The 27,548-nt window shown below is 36.1% G+C and overlaps 1 protein-coding gene across 1 annotated transcript; it reads left to right on the top strand.

Moving 5' to 3' along the window:
* Window positions 1–463: 463 nt before the first annotated feature.
* Window positions 464–27,476, top strand: tfb2m (transcription factor B2, mitochondrial). Its single transcript, XM_039748802.1, has 9 exons — window positions 464–574; window positions 6,806–7,240; window positions 7,711–7,802; window positions 13,660–13,813; window positions 19,808–19,956; window positions 20,046–20,135; window positions 22,326–22,382; window positions 26,208–26,356; window positions 26,891–27,476. Exons 2-9 carry the CDS (start codon window positions 6,820–6,822, stop codon window positions 27,075–27,077), a joined length of 1,299 nt encoding a protein of 432 aa, XP_039604736.1. The 5' UTR covers window positions 464–574; window positions 6,806–6,819; the 3' UTR covers window positions 27,078–27,476.
* The last annotated feature ends 72 nt before the right edge of the window (window positions 27,477–27,548 follow it).

Here is a 27,548-nt window from a genome sequence, read left to right on the forward strand (position 1 = left end):
ATCTATACATTTCTTTCAGTTGTGGCACTGCTCATATCCCTTAGTTTCAGGAAATGAAAAACTTCCACCAAATCTATTAAAATCCCTTATCATTTCTGGTGTTTTTGGTTAACCCGCCCTGACTGCTGTTATTATAATTACATTTTTAATCCTTTCATAAGCACAGTCCAAATAACACCTGGGGAAGCCGCTTTTTAATGTTGCCCTTCCGCTCTACAAGTTACTTAAATGCAGCGAAGTAAAATACCATTTACTTAAAAAATATTTGACAAAAGCCGGCCAGTCATCTCAGTAACCATTTGTGTTATTCACAAAAAGGTGAAGTAAATATTCGCAAAATTTTGCAGAACACTGTATCAGTATTATATCTGTTCACTGTTGCAATAACAAAGTGCAAATCCCAGAAAGCCATGTGACGACGTCACGTCGTGACGTAGCACGGAGCGCCTGGAAGGAAAGACTACCAAGCGAGGTCACTCACCACGCTCGCTGTTTTTCACTCTCAATGTCACTTGTGCTGGATGGGATGCAGGAGGGAGTTACGCGTTATTCTCTGATGCATTTAACGTGAAAGGTAAGTTTATTATTATTATTATCATCATAGATTTATGAAATGAAAAGTGCTTGCCATAATAAGACATCAGTTTTAATCAGTAGCATGAGTATAAGTTCGATCAACATGTTAAAGTGTTAACTGTTAGTGTGTGAGGAATGCTGCAAACGTCGTTTATTCCATAACTAATACTGTATGTAAGTTGTAGGGGCACGTAAAGTAATTTGAAAAAAATTATTAGTTCCTTGTCGATTATGTTAATGCTTTTAAACGATGCCGCCTGCTGGAATAACTGGTAGATGTATTATATAATGTAGATTGCGATTTTACATTTTTTTATTGGAAAATAGAATTGCGGTAATTCTGAATCGGAAATCCATAATATAAATAAAAAACCAATACATTGGTCTAGGCATGTGGTAACACAGTTAACATCAAACTGAATATTTTCCATCACGTGTAGCTTGTCTCGGCTACTTTGAGCTCATCTATTACGATTAAAGAAATAATACACTAATATTATACCATGTCGATTGTATACCAAATAGTAGATTGTAGTACACATCAGTCAGCAGCAAGTGTATTTGGATAACCACAATAGTTACTTGGGCCCACGATGGTGCATGGTTTAAAACTGTTGCCTCGTGGTTACAGCGTGATGGGTTTTAATAGCGCCCACAGCCCTTGTATGCATGTTTCTGAATGAATTTTTTCTGCGAGTACTAATGTTTTTCTGGCACATCACAAATCACTTAATGTAATTGGCCGATCAGGAATTGTTGAGTGGAACCTGCCGTAGACTGCATGTCTCCTGGTCCTTTACTGAATCATACCCTGCGTCTTGAAGATGTTATCAGTAGGTGTTCACACAATTGATATGGCTTATGTCTTTGACTTATTCATATTTAGTCTGAAAACCTGACTACTTATAATAGCATTAATAAGCCATTCTGTCATATTATTTACTTATATGCAGTATGTGCGTTCCGAGCAGTCATTACATTTGGTGTACTGTAAGACACTCCACTTTCTTCAGAAACGTAACAAACACCACCAATTGCATTTTAACAATCAAGTGGTCCTGTCATATGGTTTTGTTTCAAAGCAACATCATCGTCGTGATAGGTGCAATGCAGGAGACCGGACAATGACTAGAATGTTTGATAAATGGTCATTAAAATTTAGTTTGGAATGAGCAAACATATGTAGCAGCTCATTCTATGTCACCATTGTAAACAATAAACAACATGTTGGAACAGAAAAAAGCTTAAATTTGTCTTGATTTTTATTTGTCCAATGCGTGGATCTGTTATATTCTAAACTGAGCAAAAACTTTAAAAGATTAGTATTACATTAGATTGATTTGTGACAACATTGTAATCTCAGATTATATGAAAACGTAATTTTTTACCATCAACTATAATATTGGAAAAAATAGATTTTTGTTTAAATATTTGTCTTAAAGAGAAAAATCATTTTAACATTGCACAATGCTCGCAATTCTCTATTGTAATTCAGGCCTTTTAAATGTATACATTTAGCCTATTCTAGATCCAGCTTCATTTAACAAGAAACTATTTCAACATTAAGACTTACATTTTAGCTAAGAACTACAGAAATAAACAGCTTAGTGAGTACAAGACTGTGGCAAACGGTATGAATACATTCAGGACTTTTTTAACATTTTTTTTTTAATTGTACTATATGAACAAATACAATGCAAAATACTTTTCCTTCATTATTTAAGTATTTGCTGCACAGTTTGTGCATTGGCATTTCTGTTGCTTCGTAAAAGCATCCATGTTTTTGTGTGGTGTTTGCAGATCATACGAACAGTTCTGCATAGACCCAAAAATGTAGTAGTGTGCAAACTTTCTACAGTGATGCTTGAAAGTTTGTGAACCCTTTAGAATGCTCATCAGGCTGGAAAAGGTTACAAAACCATCTCTAAAGAGTTTGGACTCCACCGATCCACAGTCAGACAGATTGTGTACAAATGGAGGAAATTCAAGACCATTGTTACCCTCCCCAGGAGTGGTCGACCAACAAAGATGAGGTCACAAAGGACCCCAGGGTAACTTCTAAGCAACTGAAGGCCTCTCTCACATTGGTTAATGTTCATGTTCATGAGTCCACCATCAGGAGAACACTGAACAACAATGGTGTGCATGGCATGGTTGCAAGGAGAAAGCCACTGCTCTCCAAAAAAAAATTGCCGCTTGTGTGCAGTTTGCTAAAGATCACGAGGACAAACCAGAAGGCTATTGGAAGAATGTTTTGTTGACGGATGAGACCAAAATAGAATTTTTTGGTTTCAATGAAAAGCGTTATGTTTGGAGAAAGGAAAACACTGCATTCCAGCATAAGAACCTTATCCCATCTGTGAAACGTGGTGGTAGTATCATGGTTTGGGCCTGTTTTGCTGCATCTGGGCCAGGACGGCTTGCCTTCACTGATGGAACAATGCATTCTGAATTATATCAGAGAATTGTAAAGGAAAATGTCAGGACATCTGTCCATAAACTGAATCTCAAGAGAAGGTGGGTCATGCAGCAAGACAACGACCTTAAGCACACAAGTCTTTCTACCAAAGAATGGTTAAAGAAGAATAAAGTTAATGTTTTGGAATGGCCAAGTGAAAGTCCTGACCTTAATCCAATCGAAATGTTGTGGAAGGACCTGAAGCGAGCAGTTAATGTGAGGAAACCCACCAACATCCCAGAGTTAAAGCTGTTCTGTACGGAGGAATGGGCTAAAATTCCTCCAAGCCGGTGTGCAGGAATGATCAAAAGTGACCGGAAACATTTAGTTGCAGTTATTGCTGCAAAGGGGGGTCACACCAGATACTGAAAGCAAAGGTTCACATACTTTTGCCACTCACAAATATATAATACTTGATCATTTTTCTTAATAAATAAATGACAAGTATAACATTGTTGTCTCATTTGTTTAACTGGTTTCTCTTTATCTACTTTTAGGACTTGAGTGAAAATCTGATGATGTTTTAGGTCATATTTATGCAGAAATATAGAAAATTCTAAAGGGTTCACAAACTTTCAAGCACCACTGTAGATCATTGTGGTTTTCTACATTGATTTCAGAAAGTTCTGTTTAATGAATAGTTAACGTTTTGTTCAACCTTTAGTTCTTCCCATTTTGGAGCTGCTGGCCATATGTGCCTTAAACAGTGCCAGTCTTACAGAAACTGGGCAATGTTTGTGCATTTCATAAATTAAATGTGACTGAAAGTTATGCTGGGTGATGTGGACTTAAAGCGATAATTGCTGTTATTTTGCCCCAAAATGCGATATTTGATTTTTCTCAATATGTATTCAAAGAATATCAGCACCATATAGACATGTATATACAGTTGAAAACCTAGTATATATCCTGTTAAAATAATAATATGAACTATTAGAAAACAGGGTTTTTTATCAAAATTGAATATTTTCATGAATGGTACTACCTCAAATAAATGGCAATCTTAAAACAAACAGAAATGGTTTCTAAGAATTTTGGTTCATGCTGTGCCATAACACACAATGAAACAGTGACCAGTACTTCATTGTCACTGAAACTGCTTTTAGTATGCAACACTGCCAAGCCACTATATATATATATATATATATATCCCCAGTCTGTTTACTCGCTCTTCATTTACACCCCAAAAATCATCACATTCCTATGACCATTCTTTTCATTTAGACATTTTTAACAAGTGCTGCTGTCCCTTCACCCATGTCATTCATTACCTCATCCCTTTTCTTGTAAGTCTTGTCAGGCAGATTGTTTAACGGGTTATTCAAAGGGATATGGTGTCATGGAGAGTATTCTTTAAAATATTTTCTTACCTGTTTTTTAATATCAAGTATGTTATTTGTAACAGCTGAAATGCTTTTGGTAAAATGTTTAAATTTCAGAACCATTTTGATCCACTGCATGCCATGTTACTTCTATGTGACTATCGGACTGGAAAGAAATTGATGTATTTCTATAAAGCTGATTAAATACAGCATGGCATAAATAGGAATACAGTTTATTGTTTGTTTCGGTCTTTTATAGTTTTTGGGGGAAGTGAATTATATTGCAAGGTTGAGTTGAAAATGTTAGACTGTCCTAGACATCGTTGCTCATGACTGCAGAAAACCGTATGTCAATTTTTTTCCCTGTCTAGAGAATCTACTTTTACAGTCGTAAATTTAAAAAAGTACAATACATTTGAATATAATTGTTTAGCATCAGTATTACCTCCAGTTATCTAGTGTATCACATAGATACAATTCCATTGCCGAGAAGTGACAAAAATAGTATCCCTGAAAGGCTGTGGGTTGTTACCTGAGATACTAAGAGTGATATGAATGCCAGTTTAGTCAATTGTAATTTTTACAGTCACATGTCAGTATAACGTGGGCTATGCCACACAGCCAAAAATGTACACATTCACACTGATGTTCACTGTGCTGAGAAAATGACCAAAAACATTCAACAGCTTGTTGATCACATGTAAAGGTTTGAATGTTTCAGCAATGTTCCTATCACAAATTTTCAGGTGTTGAGCGATTGAAGCTCAACATTAACTTTTTGAAATCTGAAAGTCATGCTGCATTACAAACATAATCTTGACTTATGTAGTCATCTCTCTATATATAAAAAAAATCCTGGAATGGAAGAGCAAGGCGACGATACGTGATCTTCTTGGAAGTTCTCAGAAGACATTTAAAAGACCTGTGAGACAAAAAAGACTGGCCACGGAGTGTCTCACGGGGACCGCAAACAAGATTGGGGGCCAAGAGATTGTCCCAGAGCAGTCTCGCTGGGACATGGAACATAAGATTCTTGCAAGACGCGCCCTTCTTATCAAATAAGAGAATGGACAGCCAGCAAAACATTCAGTCATGTAAAGTCACGTGGCACACACAGATCCTGTGCTCTCAGCAAAGAAGAAAGAGCAGCGTGGAGAAAACAGACCCAAGGTGCAATGCATATGCAGAGAAAGGTACGGAATATGAAAGCAGTAAAATTCGTAAGTATTATAGCGTCCCAGCCAAGCTAAAGCCTTTTTTGTTTTAAGTGACTGTTAGGTCTGATCAAGGGAGGGCAGAGTATAGCACCAAGGACTGATAGCTGGGTACTGATTGATGCAGTAAGGGGGAGGCGAGACCCGTTGGAGAGGGTGCTAGAAAGTTGTGTTTGGGGTTACGCAGTCGGCGATTGTTAAAGTAGAACTTTTGTGACACTTTATTACGTTAGTCGCTACAGTATCAAAAAAAAGATAGTACAGATCGCATTGACGCAAACAAAAGGAAATTAGTTGTCAGTCGGAGAATTTCAAAAACAGGGTTTCACTCACATGCATTTATTGATTACTTTGCAAAAAAAAATATTAACTGCTGATGATGTGGATCATTTTGTCTGTGCTGAAATTCCAAACTGAGAAACCTATCCTAAATTATGGTACAAAGTCATTAAACACAAGTCTCACAGACCTCATTTAAAAGATTCAACATATTGAGACACGAAAGATTCCAAATACTGTTTTTACAGAAGTTCTCAAATAAAAGTTAAACTAATGAAATAGCAACAATTCAAAGAAAAAAAAAATCTTACAAGTGTATATCCAGATAACCAAACACTGGGGTTGTCAAGTGAAGCCCCCTAGTAGTCAAAAAAAAATCAGATGTTTACCCTTAACCAATATGTACTCTGGGGTCCTAAGGAGGTATACTGGAGGTTGTAAAAATGCTTCTTTCTATTAGCCAAAAGATGAATGGTGTGAACCTACTTTTTCATGCAGAAACCTAGTCTGTAGTAACATGAGGATGACAAATTTTAATGCATAAATAGATAACTGTCTGTGGTCAAACTAAAGATGTATGACACTGTAATGGACATATTGCACCTCAGAATAACCCTGAAAGGCAAATTGATGTGTTTGAAGAGAATACAATATAACTGCAGTATTTCAGTTAATTTTTGATAGTGTGTTTTATGTACATTGGAAAAAGACCATGTAATAGCATGGCATAATGCTTTAAATATCATCTTTGCTAAAATATTCTCTTCCAAGGTGCTGATTGTACTTGAAGAATCATATGCACTCATGTACAACCAAAACTTTATCCATCCCGTATATAAAGCTGGGCTAATGTCTACCTGGATTATCATATTTGCAAAGCTGGTAGCCCAGCAGACTGCTTTATGCATTTACAATTTGTCCACACCAGTTTGACCTCTTTGCCTTTCCTTTTGTAGTTTTTATAGGTATCATGATGACCCACAGTTCAAGGCAGCTGGTCCTTGCTTTCAAGAGCTGTTTCTGTCAGACATGTGGTTGCCCACCCTTCAAGGCCCATACATTGCTGAGGCCGTACTCTATCGAAATTCCTTCAGTAGTTGGAAGAACAAAGAAAACACAGGAAAAACTGAAGTTGGAGAAATCGACAAGCTTGCAAGGATTAACTCAGAGGAACTTGTCTGCAGTTGCTGGATTGCTGAAAGGACAATATAGACCTCTATCAAGATTTGACTTTCTGGATTTTGGAGATTTAGAAGAGCATACTCTGAAGGCATTAGCCTGTAGTAGTCTTCGGAGGTTTATTATTAATCCTGACCTTGCAGGTTTGATTGCTGAAAAATTGGACAAAGACTTGTCTGAAAACCATGCTGTTATTTTCGAGTGTAATCCAGGTTTGTGACTTATTTATATTAATTTCCATGCATATTAAACATATCAGACTGTGGTTTTATAAATGTTTCTTTGTATTATCAGAAGTAAAGGCATCAAAATCTGTTTTTTTTATGTAGGCACAATAAGGCATCTAGAAAAAAATATGTCCCTTTTGTTAGGAACTGTCTAAGTTTAATTTTTTTTTAAATTAATGCAAGATTTATGCAGTCACACAAAGGTCTTACCATGATACAACACCAGAAATAATGGCCTTCCTCGTCTCGGGAAATCTTAATTTCTTAGCTAGAGACAGTTCTGGCTAAAGAACAACCTTTTTGGGCTTTGTCTGACCTAAAGAGTAGCCCAGCTGTGCAGCAGATGTATCATACCGGTATTTTACATAATGAAGTTATAAGAATATGTTCTGTTACCAGTTTATTCAAGTTACCCTGAGTGTTCAAGATTGTTTTATGATTTATTGTATTCTTAGGTCCAGGAGTGCTGACCCTAGCATTGTTTAATGCTGGAGCACAGCGTATTGTAGCTCTGGAGAGTGATAAGACATTTCTTTCAGGCTTGCAGGTATGTGAAAATTTATATTAGTATTTAATGTTCATTCATTTTCCAAAATGTGATTATTCAAATACAGGGTTAAGGGGCCTAGAGTCTGTTCAGGCTGTATTTTTTTGCAAGATGAGAAACTATCCTGGGTGAAGGAATACTCCACCACATTGCACATCTATCTATGAATGGACAGTGTGGCCATAAAATTATATCACAGTATTTGTGGATATTTTTGAAATAATGAAATTGATTACTTTACAAAACAATACTCTAAAAACTGTAATAGTACTTTTAGAAGTTTTTTTATTACAAATTCAAGCCAGTGGTAAAGTACAATATTGTGTGACGTAGGGCTGGACGATTTTGCCTAAAAAAAAAAATCTTAGATTTTTAAAGAAAAATTCGAGTTTCGATTCGATTTTCGATTTTTTTTTTCCAATGCACTTAAAAAATGGCTGCAGACATCAGATATAGTGTCAAAAGTGCAACTTTATTGCTATGATTGTCCTCAAGAGTTAAAATGCGTAGAATCCCAAAACAAAAAGTAAATGAGGCTCTGTCATTCAACAATTTCAAGCTTTAACCCAGGTTTAAGCAAAAGTGCAACAGCTTCACAGTAGCTTAAATTTTCTGTTCAAGAAATCAGATAATTACAAATGTTGTAACATATAACATTACAATTAAAAAAAATAAACTCTTCTCAGTATAGTGTGAATATAAAAAATGAAACATGCCTGTGGCAGACATATAGCCTGCTCAAAGAATGAACAAATGTAAACAACAAAACACGTGCTTGTTAGATCTCTGAAACATTGTGCATGCTCATTCTAAACATTTTTTGCAAGAAAGATGAGCCTGTCCACAACCTCTGGCTTAAGGCAGGCCCGGTTGCAGGTAACTATTCCCCCACCCACACTAAATACCTCTCTGAGGGGCACTAGTGGCTGGAATACAAAGATATTTTTAGCCAGTAAGCTTAGCCTTGGAAAGTTGGGCTGATGCAGCTTCCACCATTCAAGAGGATCTGTGTCTGGCTGTATGTCTGGAATAAGGAAATACGTTGCAAGCTCAGTCTCAATTTTTGTTTTCTCAGATTGTGGGTGTGGCGTGGTGGATGGTGCACTGTTTTTAAAGAAGGCACCCAGAGTCATTTTCTTTTTTGGTGGGGTGTTCTCTTGAACAGCTGAGGGACCAGCTTCCTCTGTGGTAGAGTTGCAGAGAGCAGAGATCTCAGACACCACTCTTTTTTTGACAACTTCCAGTTTGCTTGCATCAATGTAGGTTGTACGGAACCTTGGGTCTAAAAGTGTGGCCATGTCCAAAAGTTCCTCTTTCTCCAAATCACAGTATTTACTTTCGAGGAAACGCATGATGTTAGCTTTGATTGTTTTTGTTAGCTCCAAATCTTCCTCCTCTGGCAGGAGGAGACTTGTTTTAAACAAATGCAGCACTGGTTTGATGCATGACACACTGACATATGATTCCCCTGACACTGCATCAGTGAAGTCCTGGAGAGGTTTTACTACTTTGTTGGTGGCTTCTAATACTTCCAAATCTTGCCACGTGGGAACAAGATGACGCGTTTTCTTGTCCGCACCCAGGACACGAGTTATTGCCTTCTCTTGCTCAAGAAAGCGCTCAATCATCTTTTGACGAGACCCCCAACGTGTTGGGGATTCTGAGATCAAAAGATGCTGGGGAAGTCCAAGCTCAGCCTGCACCTCTGTCATGTCTCACCTTTTTTTCCAGCTGTAGGAGAAGGCTGATACAGCTTTTTTGCAGACCCCTATGGCCCGATCGATCCTTGGATCCTTCACACCATTCTCTGTAATAAATGTGAAAAGATATTTAGTATATTTTTTGTCACTCCAAGCTTAAACTGTATATTTGATTATGTGAGTTTTCAAAATTGTTTTGTACTTTTATCACAATTTTAATAGCTGTAACACAGTTTAATACATAATGTATAATGAATGCAGAATAAGGAAAAGTCAGGTTTATTTATGTAACCCAGTCTATGTGTGTAAACCAGTTGAAATATATACCATGTTCTGGCTATTAAATTATAAGCAAACAGTACTTTACAATGTGCAAGTATGTGCACCTATTTATTCTTACACCAACTCTTACCTATAGCGTTGTGGAGTCTGTGGCCAAAACACTGCAAGCTGGGCCAGTTGTTGTCCTTAAGGGCTTTTATGATGTTGGTGCCACTATCAGTTGTCATGCAGCCGAGTCGTTTCTTTGAAAGTCCCCAGGAGCTGAGATCGTCTTTTAAGCCATGGGCAATTATGTCACCAGTGTGGTTGTCGGGGAAATACGCTGTCTGAAGGCAGATGCTGCGCAGAGTCCAACTAGTGTTGATGTAGTGAACCGTCAGACTCAGATATGGCTGCATCGTCCGGCTGGACCACAGGTCCGTTGTGGCTGAGTAAAACTGCATCTCCTCCAGCTCACTGCGGATCTTTTCCTGAGTTGTATTGTACAGGTGAGGCAGCGCTACATCGGCGAAATACTTGCGACTGGGGACAACGTACCTCGCATCTAATACTTTCAGCATGTGATTAAAGCCTCGCTTTTCGACAGAATAACTTGCCAGCATGTCTGTGGCAATATAAAACGTGATCGCCTCTGTAATCGCTTTCCATCGCGCTCCGTTCTTTTCATAAGGTACACAGTTTGTAAAGCTCTCTGGAAGTGTAGTTTGCTTTTTAGCAGGTATGCTAGAGGAGCCGTTTTCGCTACGGAGTCGGCTGCACTTATCCCATTCTTCGGGATGTTTATTCCTCTGGTGCTGGAAAAGATTTGTTGTATTGCTGCTTCCAGTAGCAACAGCCTTGAAACATATTTTGCAGCAAGGCTTCTTCTGTGTTTCGTCTGCTGCATCAAAACCAAACCAGTTCCAAATTACGAAATTACCTGTGACTTTCTTTGGAAGTAGTTCTCTGCTACACGCTGCCATGTTGTTTTGACTGTGTTAGGCGGGGCGGGGGGCTGGCTCATATCAGGCTACGGTAACCAACAAGGACGAAACGCGGAAAAGTCCGAAGAAACTATTGTGGCAAAAAACTCGAGTTTGCAAAATAAAAATCTCTTTAAACTACAAAATCGATAAATCAATGAAATCGATTTTTTGCCCAGCCCTAGTGTGACGTGTAGCTAAATATTTTAGAAATAAGAAAAATAGGGTAAAATATTCATCAATAACAATAAATAATAAATAAAACTTTTTAACCTTAGTCTTCAGTGTAAATGCAAACAGGACATCAGAGAATTGTTCGTGTAAAAGTAAAGAGTAGTCTCATATAAAAGTTACCCATTGTATTCTCCAGATAAATGTAAACTGTCAGATATGATAGAACAGTCTGTTTTGAACACATTTCAACTTTAGTTTTTGTGCAGAAAATTAAAGTGTACATTCAATGCAGATAAAGTTCTTATCAATCACTGATTCAAGAAAAATGTAGCATTTTCTTTGCCTGATCAAATAAGGTTGAATGTTTCCAGGTGATATGTATACTGTTAATTGTCTCGGCAGTTTCTTTTTGTTCTTGTTACAAATAAGCTTCATGAGCAGTATATACAGTCCATCCCCAATGGTTTAATGGGCATCATGATAGCAATGTTAAGATGAAGAATGAAATAAAGTTGCAGCTAGATCCTGTTTAAATAGAAACACACACAACACTGTAAATTGTACAGTTGTAGTTTCTGAAAAGCCTGCGTGAAGCCGCATACCACAACAAAGTTTAGGTTATGTTGCCGTCTGAAAACGGAATCAGGATTTTAAAAAGTTGTTGGCAAAAAGCCAGTGTCAAGGAATGTATTTATTATTGTTGTAATAGTTGGGATTATGGCATGAAGGCAGGATTTAAGAAGTGTGGGCGGGTGGGGTCCAGTACATAATTAGTTTGTCTCTTCTTACAAAGCAGGTTATTAACAAATGCATATGTGACTGGTGAAAATTTAGGAAAAAAAGCTGGATGGAGTGAGAAGATAGGGAAAGATATAAATCAATGATGGATTTATGTTAGTTGAACTATGTAGATCTTTGATTTTATTGTGGAAAAATTGGACGAATTTTTCACAGATGTTGTTAGTGGAGGCAACTGGGCCAGATGCAAGTTGAAGTAGTTTAACTACAGAGAACAAACCTTGGGATATCATGGGCACTTTCTACAGGGTGGTCCAGATCTAATTATACAGTTATGAAAAGGCGAACACATTGCACCCGCAGTTCGACTGACAACCGTCTCCCCGCCATTTTGGAATGCAGGGCAGGTGCTGCCATCTATCGGCAACAAAGAGAATTTTTTGTGAATTCTCTATGTAATAAACTGAGTAAGTTATAGCATAATGAAAATTGCATAATTAGATCTGGACCACCCTATATTATTCAGCCATAATGTGTGTCATTGGATACAGTTAGTGCATCCCTGTATACCAAGGCTGCATTTAGTGCATCCCTGTATACAATTTGATGGTTAGAGAAAGCCAGGATGCACACTGTGACATTCTCTCAAGGCATTGGCCAGCTGTTTTCATAGACCATAACTCTGAATTGTACCATGTAGCTGTTAAAGGAACTGTTTTATCTAGTGCTTAAAGAAGGGCTGAGTTATAGTGATCAACAAAAATATCTATTGTTGATGGAATAGGTGAAGTCAGAAAAAGATAAGATAAGAAATAGAAATAGCAAGAAAAGAGGAACAGGTATTTTTAAGGGTTCTGAAAGAAATTTGACACTTGTGGGTAAGAGGAAGGACATGTAGAGACAGTGAAAAGTACTGGTTTATGATCAGAGAGTTCCAAATCCCTGCTATAAGTGTTGCCAACAGATAAGGCAAATGTACAGATTAAGTCCAATTTATGACCACCAGAATGAACAGGAAAATAAACATGTTGCACCAAGTCAAAACAGTCCAGTAAGGATAGGAATTAATTTCTCAGCTTACATGTAGTAATGTCAATATTGATGTTGAAATCGCCAAGAACAATGACTCTGTGTGAAAGGGATCTTAAATGGATTAATAATTCAGTCAGACAGTACCAAGGAAGGGGAAATTCAACTATTACAAAGCTTCAGAAATATAAATATATTAAACAGCAACAACCACCCACCTCATACGCACACAATAATTACAAAAAAGAAGAAAAAAAAATCAGGCATGCCTGAAGATATGAGGGCAGTCATAAATAATTAGGCTTGTGAAGGCATATTGCCTTAGGTACGAAGGAGCCCCAGCAGTGTTTTTTGACAGACTTCTGCTGAATAATTCATTTTCTAAAAGTAATAAACTTTTTGCATATCCAAGGTGCTTCCATAAGCACTGGGTCAATTGAGTGATTTAATTTCACAGACAACCATTGAAAATCCAGAAATAGTGTATTGTGGCTTAACAATTGAAAAGATTGTTCTTGTTTGTGCTGTCCAGCTGATCATTAGAGGATTTTGTAGAAGTGAATTATTTAACAATATGTAATGCAAAATATGTGTTTGGAACATTGTGCACATATGATTGAATACCTGACTGATGGACAATGTGACAAGGCTAAATTTAATTTTTTTTTCATGGACATTTTGGTATTGTTCATTGATGTCCTATTGTTTAAGGAATGTTGCTGTCTCAGTTCTCCATAAAAACACGAGATTAAAACTTTTTTCTTTTATTTCTTTAAATTTGTTTTATAATGTTTTTAGAAACTTTTAGAAACTAGTAGTATTTTAGATTTGCATGCTCTACTCTGTTTTTATAATTAGATTTTAAAGATTATAAAATTTAGCATTTTTCTTTTAATCTTTATATATAAGATTTGAAAATATATTGAGATTTACTTTATATAAATTTGTTAAACATTATAATTCCACATTCAGGAACTGGAGAGAAGACTGGAGGGACAGTTAGACGTGATGTACTGTGATTTTTTTCGACTTGATCCAATTGGTCGAGGCCTACCAAAGCCTCCTATCATGCATTCAGAGAAGCTTTTCAATGATTTGGGAATATCAGAGGTTCCATGGATTGCAGGTACTTTATATTGCAGTTGTTTCATGATAATACAATAGGGGTAGTTATTAGAACAAGTGACATTTTTTAAATGAGGGGAGACAATCCAAATCAGTTCTTCAATTTTGTTTGCTGAGTTCTCCCTAAATCAGGACATATTTAAAAGCAATCAACATCTGTGCTTAATGTACTTTATCATATATGAAGTGTATGGAAAGTATTGTTGCAATTTTGATGAATCTTGACATTTTAGACCTCCCCGACTCTCTTATAAATGAAGTATAGGAAAGTTTTGGAATCCTCCAAAAATTCCATTTCAAGATTTTGATGAATCTCAACATTTTAGACTTCACCTTCATTTTTAGAATTTTGTGTGTGTGTATGTATGTATGTATGTATGTATGTATGTATGTATGTATGTATGTATGTATATAAACATGATAACTTGAGTACACTTTCACTTAGGTCAACCAAATTTTGCATACAAGTATTAAAGTTTAAGGTTTCTTTATTTAGTCATGTTTACACAAGAAAACATGAAATTTGCCTTCTCAGTTGCATCTAATAACACAGAATGAAATAAAACAGACAAATAGAAAAAAGAAAGGTTAAGGTAAGGCAATTAGATAATACATATTTACACCAAAAAAAAGGTTACAGGATATATATCAAAACCTTAATCATGATCTATACAAATAAAAGGCAAAGCCCTCACTGACTCGCTCACTGACTGACTCACTCACTCACTGACTCATCACTAATTCTCCAACTTCCCGTGTAGGTAGAAGGCTGAAATTTGGCAGGTTCATTCCTTACAGCTTCCTTACAAAAGTTGGGCAGGTTTCATTTCGAAATTCTACGCGTAATGGTCATAACTGGAACCTATTTTTCTCCATTTACTGTAATGGAGTTGAGCTCGAAAGCCGTGGGGACGGAGTTTCGTGTGACATCATCACGCCTCCCACGTAATCACACAGTATGTAGAAAACCAGGAAGAGCTCCAAAAAGCGCTGAAGAAAACATGCATTATATAATTGAGAACACAGCGAAACAATAAGAAGCGAGCGAGTGACATATACAACCGTATTCATGAGTGATGCTACTTCAGAAACAAAGCACGGTGTACAGTAATCCCTCGCTATATCGCACTTCGACTTTCGCGGCTTCACTCTATCACGGATTTTAAATGTAAGCATATCTAAATATATATCACGGATTTTTCGCCGGTTCGCGGATTTCTGCGGACAATGCGTCTTTTAATTTATGGTACATGCTTCCTCAGTTTGTTTGCCCAGTTGATTTCATACAAGGGACGCTATTGGCAGATGGCTTAGAAGCTACCCAATCAGAGCATGTATTACATATAAACTAAAACTCCTCAATGCTATAAGATATGCTTGATTATTCTTTTGACTGCTTGATTGTTTGCTTGTCTCTGCCTCTCTCTCACCCTCTCTGACATTCTCTGCGCCTGACGGAGGGGGTGTGAGCAGAGGTGCTGTTTGCACAGAGGCTGTTTGCTTAACACTAGAATTACCAGAGCCTACGAAAAAACTCGGAATTCCGTCCCACCTTAAACTGCTTCTTAAATCACTTCACACCTCTCCGCCAGCGCCCTTTGTCTTCTAAATGTGCTGATAAAGAGAAGCCGGCTATTCCATCCCCCCACCAATTTAGAACGTGCACGAACTTCTCTCAGCTCATGCCTTGATTGAGTATCTGGGAGTGAAGTGGAGTTTTAGAGTGAAATAATAGATCGTTGTTTGGAACACACGCATTTCATGTCTGTTCCGTTTCTACAGTAATCTGTGTCAACACACAGAAACTTTTTTATATTCTAGTAGTAGATGACAAAATGTGCAATTTATGATCCTTGTAAAGGTTAGCTTTTTTTTTTTTTTATTCACTTTTGACTCTCTCAGTCGATCCTCGCCCCTCAGAATCAATCCATACAACCCCATCTGACACGGCTGTTTTCACTAAATCTGACACGGCTGTTTTCACTAAAGACGCTATAGCTCTGCAGTGTACCACGATGCATACTAACAAATAAATTGCACCGGCTGTTACAGACTGAAATCAAATGTATGCTTTTATTCTAAAACAGTAAGACTAAGAGCAGTTTACTTCTCAAAACGGAGGAGCGCAGGATCGAACCCGTGACCCCTTGATTCCCAAGCGGGGGCTGAGTCTATTGAACCACGGAGTCAGTTACAGTAAACTGGTGTCAATGTCGCATGTTAAGGCGGCTTTTTGTTTTTGCAGTTATATGTTTGAATAAAAGTGCAATTGTGTTATTCTTGTGAAAATGTTTCTTTGCTATTTGGACTTCAGGCTTCATACATTATATAGTTTATGCCTACATTTTGTCATCTACTACTAGAATATAAAAAAGTTTCTGTTTTAACAATGTGTTGACACAGATTACTGTAGAAACGGAACAGACATGAAATGCGTGTGTTCCAAACAACGATCTATTATTTCCACTCTAAAACTCCACTTCACTCCCAGATACTCAATCAAGGCATGAGCTGAGAGAAGTTCGTGCACGTTCTAAATTGGTGGGGGATGGAATAGCCGGCTGCTCCTAGCTTCTCTTTATCAGCACATTTAGAGAACAAAGGACGCTGGCGGAGAGGTGTGAAGGGATTTAAGAAGCAGTTTAAGGTGGGACGGAATTACGAGTTTTTTCGTAGGCTCTGGTAATTCTAGTGTTAAAAGATACTGACGCTCCTCTAATAAATGCCGCTTTATTGCGGTGCTCGGCATATTTAAAAGCACAAAAGTACACGTATTGATTTTTTGATTGTTGCTTTAATCTCGCTCTCTCTCTCTGACGTTCTCTGTGCCTGACGGAGGAGATGTGAGCAGAGGGGCTGTTTGCACAGAGGCTGTTTGCTTAGAAGATACTGACGCTCCTCTGAAAAATGCCGCTTTATTGCGGTGCTTCAGAAAACTTAAAAGGACACGTATTGATTTTTTGATTGTTTGCTTTTCTTTGCGAGCGCTCGCTCTCTCTCTTAAATTCTCTGCTCCTGATGCAGACACTAATTTGAAGAAAAGATATATTTGCATTCTTTTAATTGTGAGAAAGAACTGTCATCTCTGTCTTGTCATGGAGCACAGTTTAAACTTTTGACTAAAGGGTGTTATTTCATGTCTAGAGGGCTATAATAATGTTAACAGTGTGGGAGAGTTTATAAGGGCTTAAAATATATAAAAATAACTATACAAACATATGGTTTCTACTTTGCGGATTTTCATCTACAGCGTTCCAGAACCCCCCGCGATCGAGGAGAGATTACTGTAAACCTAAAGTTTAAATTAAGTTCATAGGCTGCCGCTGGTGTTTGTAATTTAGTGCCTGCCCATATAAGGCCGTCCGTCAGCGGCAATCCAATAGAAACACTGCCGCTGGCACAAACTCAGCGAAACTGTGAGAGAAAGTTTTAAGTGCCGGGTCTTAGCTAACATTAAATACAGCCATGGACATAGCACGACATGGCACCAGCACAGCTGGGAAACTTCGATGCATGTACACCGAGCGGCTCACGTGAACTGACATGGTGCACAGACAAAAAGCAACAGTTCCAAAGAGTGCTGAACAAAAACCGAATTACACAATTGAGAAGGCAGCAAAAAAATATGAAGCGTCTGATACATGCAAGCATATTCATAAGTGCAGCTACTGCGGAAACAAAGCACACGGTGGAAAAAGTCAATGTCCCGCTAAAGGAAGACAGTGTAAAAAAAAAACCTGTGCATGCAGTGTGTCAGGTCTCAGATAAAGAAGAGGACAAGCTGTTTATTGATGCAGTAAGAAACGAATCGATGAATGAAACCTGTTATCTTTACAACGATTGACAAACACGGAATGTAACTTGAACACAACACATCCTACAAATACGAACCTGATTGAAAGAAATACTGATAAATCCTTGATGACAGCAACACTCAATAACACTCACAAAACAATTACTGTATATTGACAATCATGTTACGTTATTTTTAAAATGTTCCCTTTTCTTTTTCATAGCTTCTTTAACACACTACGTCTCCACTGCGATACGCAAATACATATATATATATACCCTGATCTACATACTCGAATAATGGATACTTTATTCGCCATCAATGATTGTTTTGGTATATCAGTGTATTCATTAGATGAACGGTAAAAAAGTAAGAGCGAGGGGAGGATGACTTATTGAGGCATGCAGGCTGTAGTGCGCGTCAACTCTATCTGAATTGCGCATTCACATTTGAAAAAATATATCTTTTCAAGTTCTATTTAGTCCATATGTGTCAAACTCAAGGGCCGCGGGCCACATCCGCCCGGCGTGTAATTATATCCGCCCGAGATCATTTTATATACTGTATTATTGTTATTAATGGCCCGGGTATATGAAGCGCTGGTAACACAATAAACTACAGATCCCATAATGCAGCGCTTCAGCTGCCTTGCCAAACACCTACCTCGTTAATCAAGTCTAGCTTATGATGCTGCAAGTTATTGCGAAGCTAGCTCACACGATGCTGAAGAGAAAAGTTGATTCTGAAAATAGAGCCTTTAAAAACCGATGGGAGGCAGAGTATATGTTTACTGAACCCGTGTGTCTCATTTGTGGAGCTAATGTGGCTGTAATTACAGAATTTAATCTAAGATGGCACTGTGAGACAAAACATCAGGGTAACCTGAAAGACCTGAATGCAGTGCAGAAGATACAGAAAGCAGAAGAATTAAATAAGAATCTGACATATTTCTCAGGTGTTGCATATTATTGATAACAATTAACAATCACTTCTCACAGGAGGACTTGAAAACCACACCATTTTATGACACACTTTAAGAGAGATTCACTGAGTCAACTTCCCAGAGAATGATGTTGTTGTTGACTAATCACTTATATTTGAAATAGGTTATTTAGCAATGAAGCGATACAAACCTCATATGATTACTGAAATACAGGTAGTGGTGGTTTGAAAAAAGTTGGCTAGAGTCTGCAAACCGATGAAAAATTATAGCTGCTGATGTGTGTGTTTGTGTATATTTTATTTATTTTTGTTATTATTTTTCTTGGTTTTAAAATTACCTGATTATTGTGAAAATAATTTCATGCCTTAATAATTCTTTAAAGTATTTTCTCTCCCTCCTTTCATTCTCTCTTTCTCACAATAGATAGTTGAAGAATGATTTTTTTTCTCATCATTTTACATATATACATGTAATATTTCATAATCTCAGATGCTGTTTCTTGAAATGTGCCAACAAATAGAGTATACATGCAAGTCCATATGATGCAAGACTGCATGGTAGTTGTAAAAGGCAATCAAAGTCACTCGATCAAAAAAAGCATGAAGAAGCCAAAATGAATTTCTTAATGGAATTTGGTATGTCTACAAGGTTATGTAACATGCTATAGTCCAGAAAGTTTGCCACTTTTCTCAGCCTCAGATTTATCATACTCTGTGCTACTCAAGTACATGTTATGATGGAAATGTAGAATAATGAATTGTGTAATGAAGAAAGAAGTATTCCTCAACTCTACATTTTGCAGTATTAGGCTACTTAAGCCATTTGTTGTTTCTTTGATTCCAGGTAAAAGTGTATTGATAATTTGCATGCAGAAATGGGGTTATTTTAGAGTTATTTTTAGAGTTAGACATATTGTAAACTGTATCATGGAATTAATGTCTTTCATTAATTACTCTGACACTAGCATGAAAAACAGGATAAAACTTAGAGGAGGAAGCCTGCACAATCATATTACACTTAGACTCCTCACAGAAGATATCCAAGTTAGAAAATAAAAATGGGGTTTCAGTCCATATGACATGGGCAGCACTACTCACTTGTGACTTCTATCAGAAATTGTTACCATTTTTGTGCTTCTTACACCATTCAGAAAATGTTCAGGTGTAGTTTTTTAAATAGAAAAACTGATGGTTAGTAACACAAATTGTTAATAAAATACCAGTTTTGTCAATTTATTTATTTTTTTCTTTTTCTTCTAGATATTCCTATTAAAGTGGTTGGGATATTCTCACAAAGAAATGAAAGAAATATGCTTTGGAGATTAATTTATGCCCTCTTTGAATGTCTGTCAATATTCAGATATGGCAGAGTTGAGATGAATGTGTTCATTAGTGAAAACGAATACACAGTATGTGATTAATTTTTTGTAACTGTTTTCAGTCTTAAGGTTTAATGGTAATTTGTATACATTTTAAAGTATACTTTTTTATTTAATAGAAACTGACTGCCCAACCTGGAAATATGAGACACTATCAAGCGCTCAGTGTTCTATGGCAGGTTGCATGTGACATAGAGGTACTTCATAAGGTAAGTGCTTTTATTTTGTAGAGGTTGTATTGGGTATATTTGTATCAATGGTAATTATTTTCTAATTGTTTTTCACTACACTTGTTTTTAATAAATAATTTTGACATTTTAATGGTTATGTAGCTTACATTACTTACAAGAGAGACAACAGTCAAATGTAGTATAAAAACAAATTAATGCAATAGCAGTAATAATTTAGAGAAGTCTTAACCATTATAATTAACCAATTAAGCGTTTGTTATATTAACATAAACAAAAATAACTAGTGATGAGTGAACTCCACGGTGTTTGCTTCACCTTGTGTTTGGAGAAATGACGCAGGTGTTTTCCAATATCGACGAACTGGGCAAATCAAGAGACTGGATGCAGTCGTCTTTAAAGTGTCCCTGAGGGCTAGGGAAACGTCTGCCAACTATACTAGACCGATTATTATGGCCAAAAAGGTGACTTGAGCTGTGTGGCAGCAGTGCCAACCACTGCACCACCGTGCCTAAGGGAGATCAAAGAAGAAAAAACGCAGTCCGTGATGGACAATCATATATTTCTTCAAACAAAGCAGAAATGCCAAAGTCATAGTTTAAAAGTCAGAAAAAATACATATATCTTTTAAAGGAAGAAAATTCAAAGTGACGTGCGATGATTGAAGCCGCTGGCTCTTTCTGTTTTTTGAAGTCGTGCTGAAGGCTCTCCAAATTGTCTGTGCTGATGCTTTCCACTTCTTTTATCAAAAATAGTAATAAATCTTTAATTATTATTAGTATTATTCATAGAATCTCCTGTATTTGGTGGGGAGGGCATCAGGCTCCTTCAAGGTTTGTTTTTTATCTCCACGTGGCTAATTATGCATGCATAGGGTACGTGCCTTCTTCTCTTGGAACTCAAAGATTGACCTGCAGATTTGGCAACAAGCAGAGATAACTCATTATTTATGCTTTATATATTTTATAAAAATAAAATTTTGAGAACCTGTATTATTTACTTCTCTGTTTTAATGCAAATGACCAGCATTATATATCTGGGGAGTGGTCCCATCCAATGTTGGCTGTTACAGCTGCGGGGGATGCTGTGCTGGCCTTGCAAAGCATCATGGGGTACTGGGGGGAAAAAAATTCTCCATAGCCGACCGTATTATCAGTAAATAATTCAACAAACAAGGGCAAACACAGCATATTCGCTGTGTATAACACTACAACACTTAAATCTGGGCATTTATAAGTGAGTTGGAGTGGGTAGGCTTTCAAGAGTGTAATTTGATATGACTAGGTGGATTTCTGTCTTTTGCCCAGTACTGCACAAACAACTCATTTGTTGTAGACTTTGCATTTTTTATGTTACTTACCCCAATGTACTTTTCAGTGATGGATGAGAAAAATTTCCTAGTGAAGAGTCCTGTCTTCAGTTCAAAAAGTTCATGTGATCCTTTGGGTTTCCTGTTTATGTTCACACTGAAAATGCTTGAAGTATTTATTTAACAATATTTTAGCAAAAAAACATTAACTTTACACGTTTTGACCAAGTGACTGGGTAAACAGACTTGTGGATTATGCAACATGGGTAATGTGAGATCACCCACCCCCAAGACATTCTTTGCTGTCTTACAGCACTTCATGAAAACATGAGTTTAATTTTTTTTCTTGGCTAATGCTACAAAGTACATGGGGTAAGTAACATATAAAAAAAATATTTTTTGGTGGAGTATTCCTTTAAGCTGTGTTCTCTTGCTCTGCTTAACCATGGCTTTGAGCAGTTTGAATTCTTTGATATAAACTTGATGTTTCCTTGGGATGTGGTTGAAATTCCACAGTGTAAGACAAAGAAAAGAAAAACCCAGATATTATTGCATTGAAACAAGGAATATCAGTTAAATTGCTGTAATATTATACAGATTACATTACCTTATATTTCTAATTCTCATTCATTTTCCAAATGGTAGAAGATGTGCTCTGCTAAAGTAATTTAAACAAAGTACACTCACTACAGGTTAGTATGACTGTTTGGAGGACTAAAACCCTTATTTACTGTACTTCTCCATCCTTCCTCTAATCCTTGGTATTTAAAATTTGTAAGGAGTATGTGTTTATCACTTTCTAATATATCTATTTTAAAATTCTTAATAGAAATTGACAAATCAGCAGTAAAATGGTGGATATGAATACATGGTTTGTTTTTTTTTTCCTTCTTCTTCTTCAGGAACCATGGTCATCATTTGTAACATCATCTAAACATAGTGGGCTTCCAAAAAGCATGGTATGTCCAATGAGTTTTGATTTATTCAATTAAGCAATAAGGAGAGCACATAAAATGTATACTTAAAATGTACATACTAAGGTGAATTATGCTGCATTCAAATGCATTTGTAAACTAAATGTTAGTATTAGCAGTGGTATGATAAATAGTTATTATATTGTACTTGTGGCATAATGAAAATGTACATGTTATATTGCAATTAAAATGTTTAACAAAAGAAATTACCTCTTGCTAAGCTCAAATTTGTCAAAAGTATGCTAGTCTGAATAATATTCTAATAGGATACTAAAATATTAAAACAACTTTTACCAAAGGCTCTGTGAAAGACTCCACACTTTTGTTAGTAGAAGCCTTTTCTGTTTATAGATTCTCCTTTAGATCAGTTGGTTAGGTGGCAGGGCTGGAATTTGCATATGAAAAGTACATGGCATTTCAGTTAGAGGATGGGATTTTTAGTTTAGTTGTGCAGGGACACAGAACTGGCAGATGCATCTGGCATGAATTTAGTCTGTGTACTTCTAAATAGTCATCTCTGTAGTTGTTTTTAACACCTCAGCTGTTGCAAGCAGAGTATTGCTTTTTTACTTTCTCTTATATGAAGTATAGGGAAAGTATTGTAATCATCCAAAAATTAGATGTCAAGATTTTGATCGTTTTTGACCTCCCTGTGTCCGAAAATACCATTTTTGGAATTATGTCTGTCTGTGTATTATAAAAGATCAGCCCGGCAACAGGCAGACACAGACTCCAGATGTCCCAAAAACACGCACTGTTTAATACACAACACAATAACACCATGCACAAATCTCAAGGCTCAGTCCTTTGTACTTCACTTCAGCCACCTCCACTCCTCTCTCGCAAGCTCTGTCTTCTCCCTCCCGACTCCAGCTCCCTGAATGGAGTGAGGTGCACCTTTTATGGCACACCCAGATGTGCTCCAGGTGCTTCCTGATCATAGACATATATAGGTAGACGGCGCATTCACTGTGTTGCCCAGTCAACACTATATGTCAGCGCGTCCGCCCTTTTGAGAGTGGCAAAAATGCCATTTAAACTAATACGGGTAGATATGGAAACTGGGTTTTCTGATGAAAAACAATAACATTTAAAACCGTATTGTTTACATACAACAGATTTTGGCGAATCGTTTAAATGCAATTATTTATATCCATTTATAAACTAATAATAGCAATTATTAAATAATAATTATTATTATTAAATAATTCCTTTCATATAAGTAGCATTTCTTGGACTGCCTTCTTCCATCTCTGAAACATTTCTAGACTTCATCCTATTCTTACGCAACACAGTACTGAAGTATGGTTAATGCCCTAGACACCTCACGTATAGATTACTGGAATACTATCTGGCATCCCACAAAAACTTCTCCGTAGTTTATAACTTTTTTCAAAATTCTGCTGCCAGGATAATAACCTGCTGTTCTAAATCCACTGAATATATTACACCTATTCTCTCTTAACTTTACTGTCTCCCTGTTAACTACAGAATGCAATACAAAATACTGCTTTTAACGTTTAAAGCTCTTCACAATCTCACTGATCTCCTACATACTTGCACTCCTCTTGCTCACTCAGATCCTCATCTGCAGTTCAACTTTCTGTACCACACGTCCATCTCAGTGCTTTGGGAGCTCAAGCGTCTCTCATAGTGCTCCTCAACTCCGGAATTCTCTTCCCTCTCATGTACATCAGCTCAATTCAATAACACATTTTAAAACTACCCTCAAAACTTACCTTTTCAAACTGGCATACCAACAATTTTGCACTGTTACTGCCAGTTATCTTTGTTTATTTGTTAATTATTGCTTTTTGAGTTATCATTCTCTTGATTTAATTTTACTAATGTTTAATTCTACTTATTTTTATTTTCTAATGGCCAAATATAACCAAAACAATTGTTCAGTGTTACCTATGAAATGTAATACCCCGGGATCTGGTTTGGAGCATACAGCGGTTTGTACAATCCCAAGCAGCACATGTGTGAGGCATCGTTATCCATTAATTCACTCCACAGCAGTGCCACTAGCAATATGACGGCGACGTTGATGTAAAATGCTGCTGGTCATGCAGTGTCTAGTAATTCTATGTCTATGCTCCTGATGATCTGATGGAATCCAGGGAGGCCGCCCTCTTACGTCCAGGGGGAGATATTGCCCTTCTCCTGGTCCTTCCGGGTTCCAGGCATCCCAGTGGGGCAAGATCCGTGGCTGCCTGCCACAGTATGTATGTATATAAACCCGATGACTTCGGTCAACCAAATTTTGCATACAAGTATTAGGTACAAAATGTAGATTTCTGTCAACTTTGTGGCTATTACCATTAACCAGAAGTGGCTTTATCTTTTATTCATGCAGCTGCAGTGTCCGATTTATTCAACTTTACTTTTATAATAATTGTTCAATATATTATTAATTTGATTTGTTATTGAAGGTTCTGTAATGTACGTAATATAAAAATATAATCATTGACTTGTGGTTTACTCCTCAAATATCCATCCCAAAATCGGAGTATATGAGAAAGTCTAGGGGAGCCCACTCCAGAATTTTTTTTTTTTTTTTTATCGTAGTGCCTGTATTTTCACGTTTTTAGTCCTTATTTGTTTTCTTTCTATGAATGCTTCCAGATTCATGAACCTGATTTGAGGTAGCAGTATTATATATAATCTGGTTTTGATACTTATTCAGAGAGAGAGTTAATTTTCAAGATGAACATTTTCAAGTAAAGTTGTTGGTAATTTAATTAATTTATGCCTAGTCCAAATGTATGACAATTATTTTTACCCTTTAATATCTTCTGGTAATTTCTATTTTAGATATGTGTTTACATTTTGACTGATCAAAATTTTACTTTCAGGAATCTAAATTACTAGTATCTGAAGTTTTAAAATATTTACCACTCAGAATGGAAATAAAAATAACACTAATTTAAATAACTGTAGATGTCTGTGAGTTTAGTGAAAATGGAAATGAAAACATCCTTAGTTAAAGTTTTAATTGTCATAATATAATTGTAAACATCTTAGATTGGTAATAAGGCACAAAAGTAAATATTAAAACAGTGTGTTGTAATCTTTGACTAGCCAAATATATTTTGGAGATATCTGAAATTTTAAAGAAATCCCTCAGTGTTGGTTGCCAAAATATGAATACACATTTTTAATTAGAAGGTTTACTGGTTAAAATGGAGTTGTACATTATTGACAATAGGAAGTAACATAAAGCCATTAGAAGTCCTTATGTTATCCCATGTGGCATCAGCTTTAAAAACTCTGACCCTGTTTGAGAAATCGGATGACAGCATTAGATTAGATAAACTTTAATTGTGCACTTCGAAATAATACAGGTAATGCCACCTATAAAGTAAAATGTTAGTTTGTATTGATAGGTGTGTTTTACCAACAAGAGTAGTACAGATTTGTGAAGACTGGTAATTTTTACATTCTTCTATCCCTTTAGTCTACTGTGTTAAACTCAAACTTGTACCAAGGCTTTGAGCCTAAAAGCGGATTTCTTCCATTTTAGTAGATAAAATAAATGATATTGCAAAAAATGAAAATAAATTGCAAAATAATAATATATTGAATATTGAATAATTATATTTTATCTAATTTGCAGATATGCAGTTTTTAATAGTGATGCTGTCATAGTCATTTGTTTATAAAAATGCAAGTATTGTTTTGATCTCAATTTGTTGTTTTGTATTTTATAATTTATAAATGTAAAATATGACATCAGGCTGTCTTCTTAACATGCTCATTGATTTCTCTGGATTATTGTATTGTTTTTATTGACCTTTTTTTATTTAGCTTCCAAATGACCACCTCTGTTTGGTAAGAATGACTCCACGTAGGAATCTGTTTTCTGATACTTTGACTACTTCGAATTCAGCTACCTTTGTGATGATGGTGAAGCAGTGTTTAGCAAAACGTAAAGCTAAACTGATTGATCGGTTGGAGTAAGTATTTTTCTGTATAGTTTAAACATGAGATTAATTCACAATCCTTTATTTTAAGGAAGTACATTTTAAATGTATTTATAAATTTAGAAATATTGTAAAATTAATGCCTCTTTTGTTATAATGAACATTGAATAAAGCAAGTAGAATACAACAAATTATAGAACTTTTCACAAGAAACACCAGCATACTCAAGTATAATAAAATATTTAAATAGGCTCATGCTGTTTAACTGGTCAATAAACTGGTACAGTACTAAAGTAAATTCCAATAGAAAAATGTATATTGTTATTTTCTTTTAAAGAATATTACACATTTAAAATATATTTGTATAATATTTAACATTTTATGAAGCAAATATGTGTCATAAAGATTGTTTTATATCCCATGCAATGCATGTTTTTATGTTAATCGAACACTAATTTTGCATACATGTACACTATAAATATAGGACTACTGTTCCTTGCTCTTGACCTAAAAAGTGAAAGGAGTGTTAATTGTATTACATGTCAGACCTGTATTTTATCTCTGCAGTTCTTGGAGTACTGGAAGTGGAAAAAAGTTGCTAGAACAACTAAAATTACCACATGACATCTTAACAGGACAAGTCTATCCTGAAGAGTATAAACATCTCTTTGAAGCTATAGAACATTCAGAAGAGTTTACTCAAAGCTGGTTATATGATGAAATTCTAGAAAATACACAGAAAACAGGCTTTTAATTATATTTCTCAAAATATAAAAAAAAACCAACTTTAAAGCATTGTATTATTTCCCTTTTCTTTGTAATTGGACTTTGGATTTTGTTTTACACTTTGGGCCCTTCATCATACATTTTCACTCTACTTTTCTCACCCTTTAATCGACTCTTGGATAAAAATGATGTCATTGCTTATTATAATTCAATATAAGGAACAGCTGTTTTGGAATTGTGACCCCAAAAAGAACCAGTTGCGTTTACTAATTTATTTTGTACACCGTGATAAAGACTGTGTCTTAATGCTTTTGTATGTAAACCTGCTTTTTTGTATTTTGCTTATGTAATGCATTATTTCTTAAGTTGTGTAATATTATGTATTAATGAAATTCTAATTTTATATAAAATATTGTTTTACATGGTATGTCAGTGTTATTATATTCTAAGCTTATTTTTGACAATGGCAGAACATACTCATTGCACTTGCATTGCTAAT

This window comes from Polypterus senegalus, chromosome 3 (assembly GCF_016835505.1).
Source record: "Polypterus senegalus isolate Bchr_013 chromosome 3, ASM1683550v1, whole genome shotgun sequence".
In the NCBI taxonomy this organism is placed as follows: Eukaryota; Metazoa; Chordata; class Cladistia; order Polypteriformes; family Polypteridae; genus Polypterus; species Polypterus senegalus.

Bases quoted from the DNA above. Each gene is read 5' to 3' on its own strand.
- tfb2m (XM_039748802.1), top strand. From the start codon at position 6,820: ATGATGACCCACAGTTCAAGGCAGCTGGTCCTTGCTTTCAAGAGCTGT. The intron at 7,241-7,710 runs GTTTGTGACTTA...TTGTATTCTTAG, and splicing joins TATTTTCGAGTGTAATCCAG to GTCCAGGAGTGCTGACCCTA. The intron at 22,383-26,207 runs GTATGTCCAATG...TTTTTTATTTAG, and splicing joins GTGGGCTTCCAAAAAGCATG to CTTCCAAATGACCACCTCTG.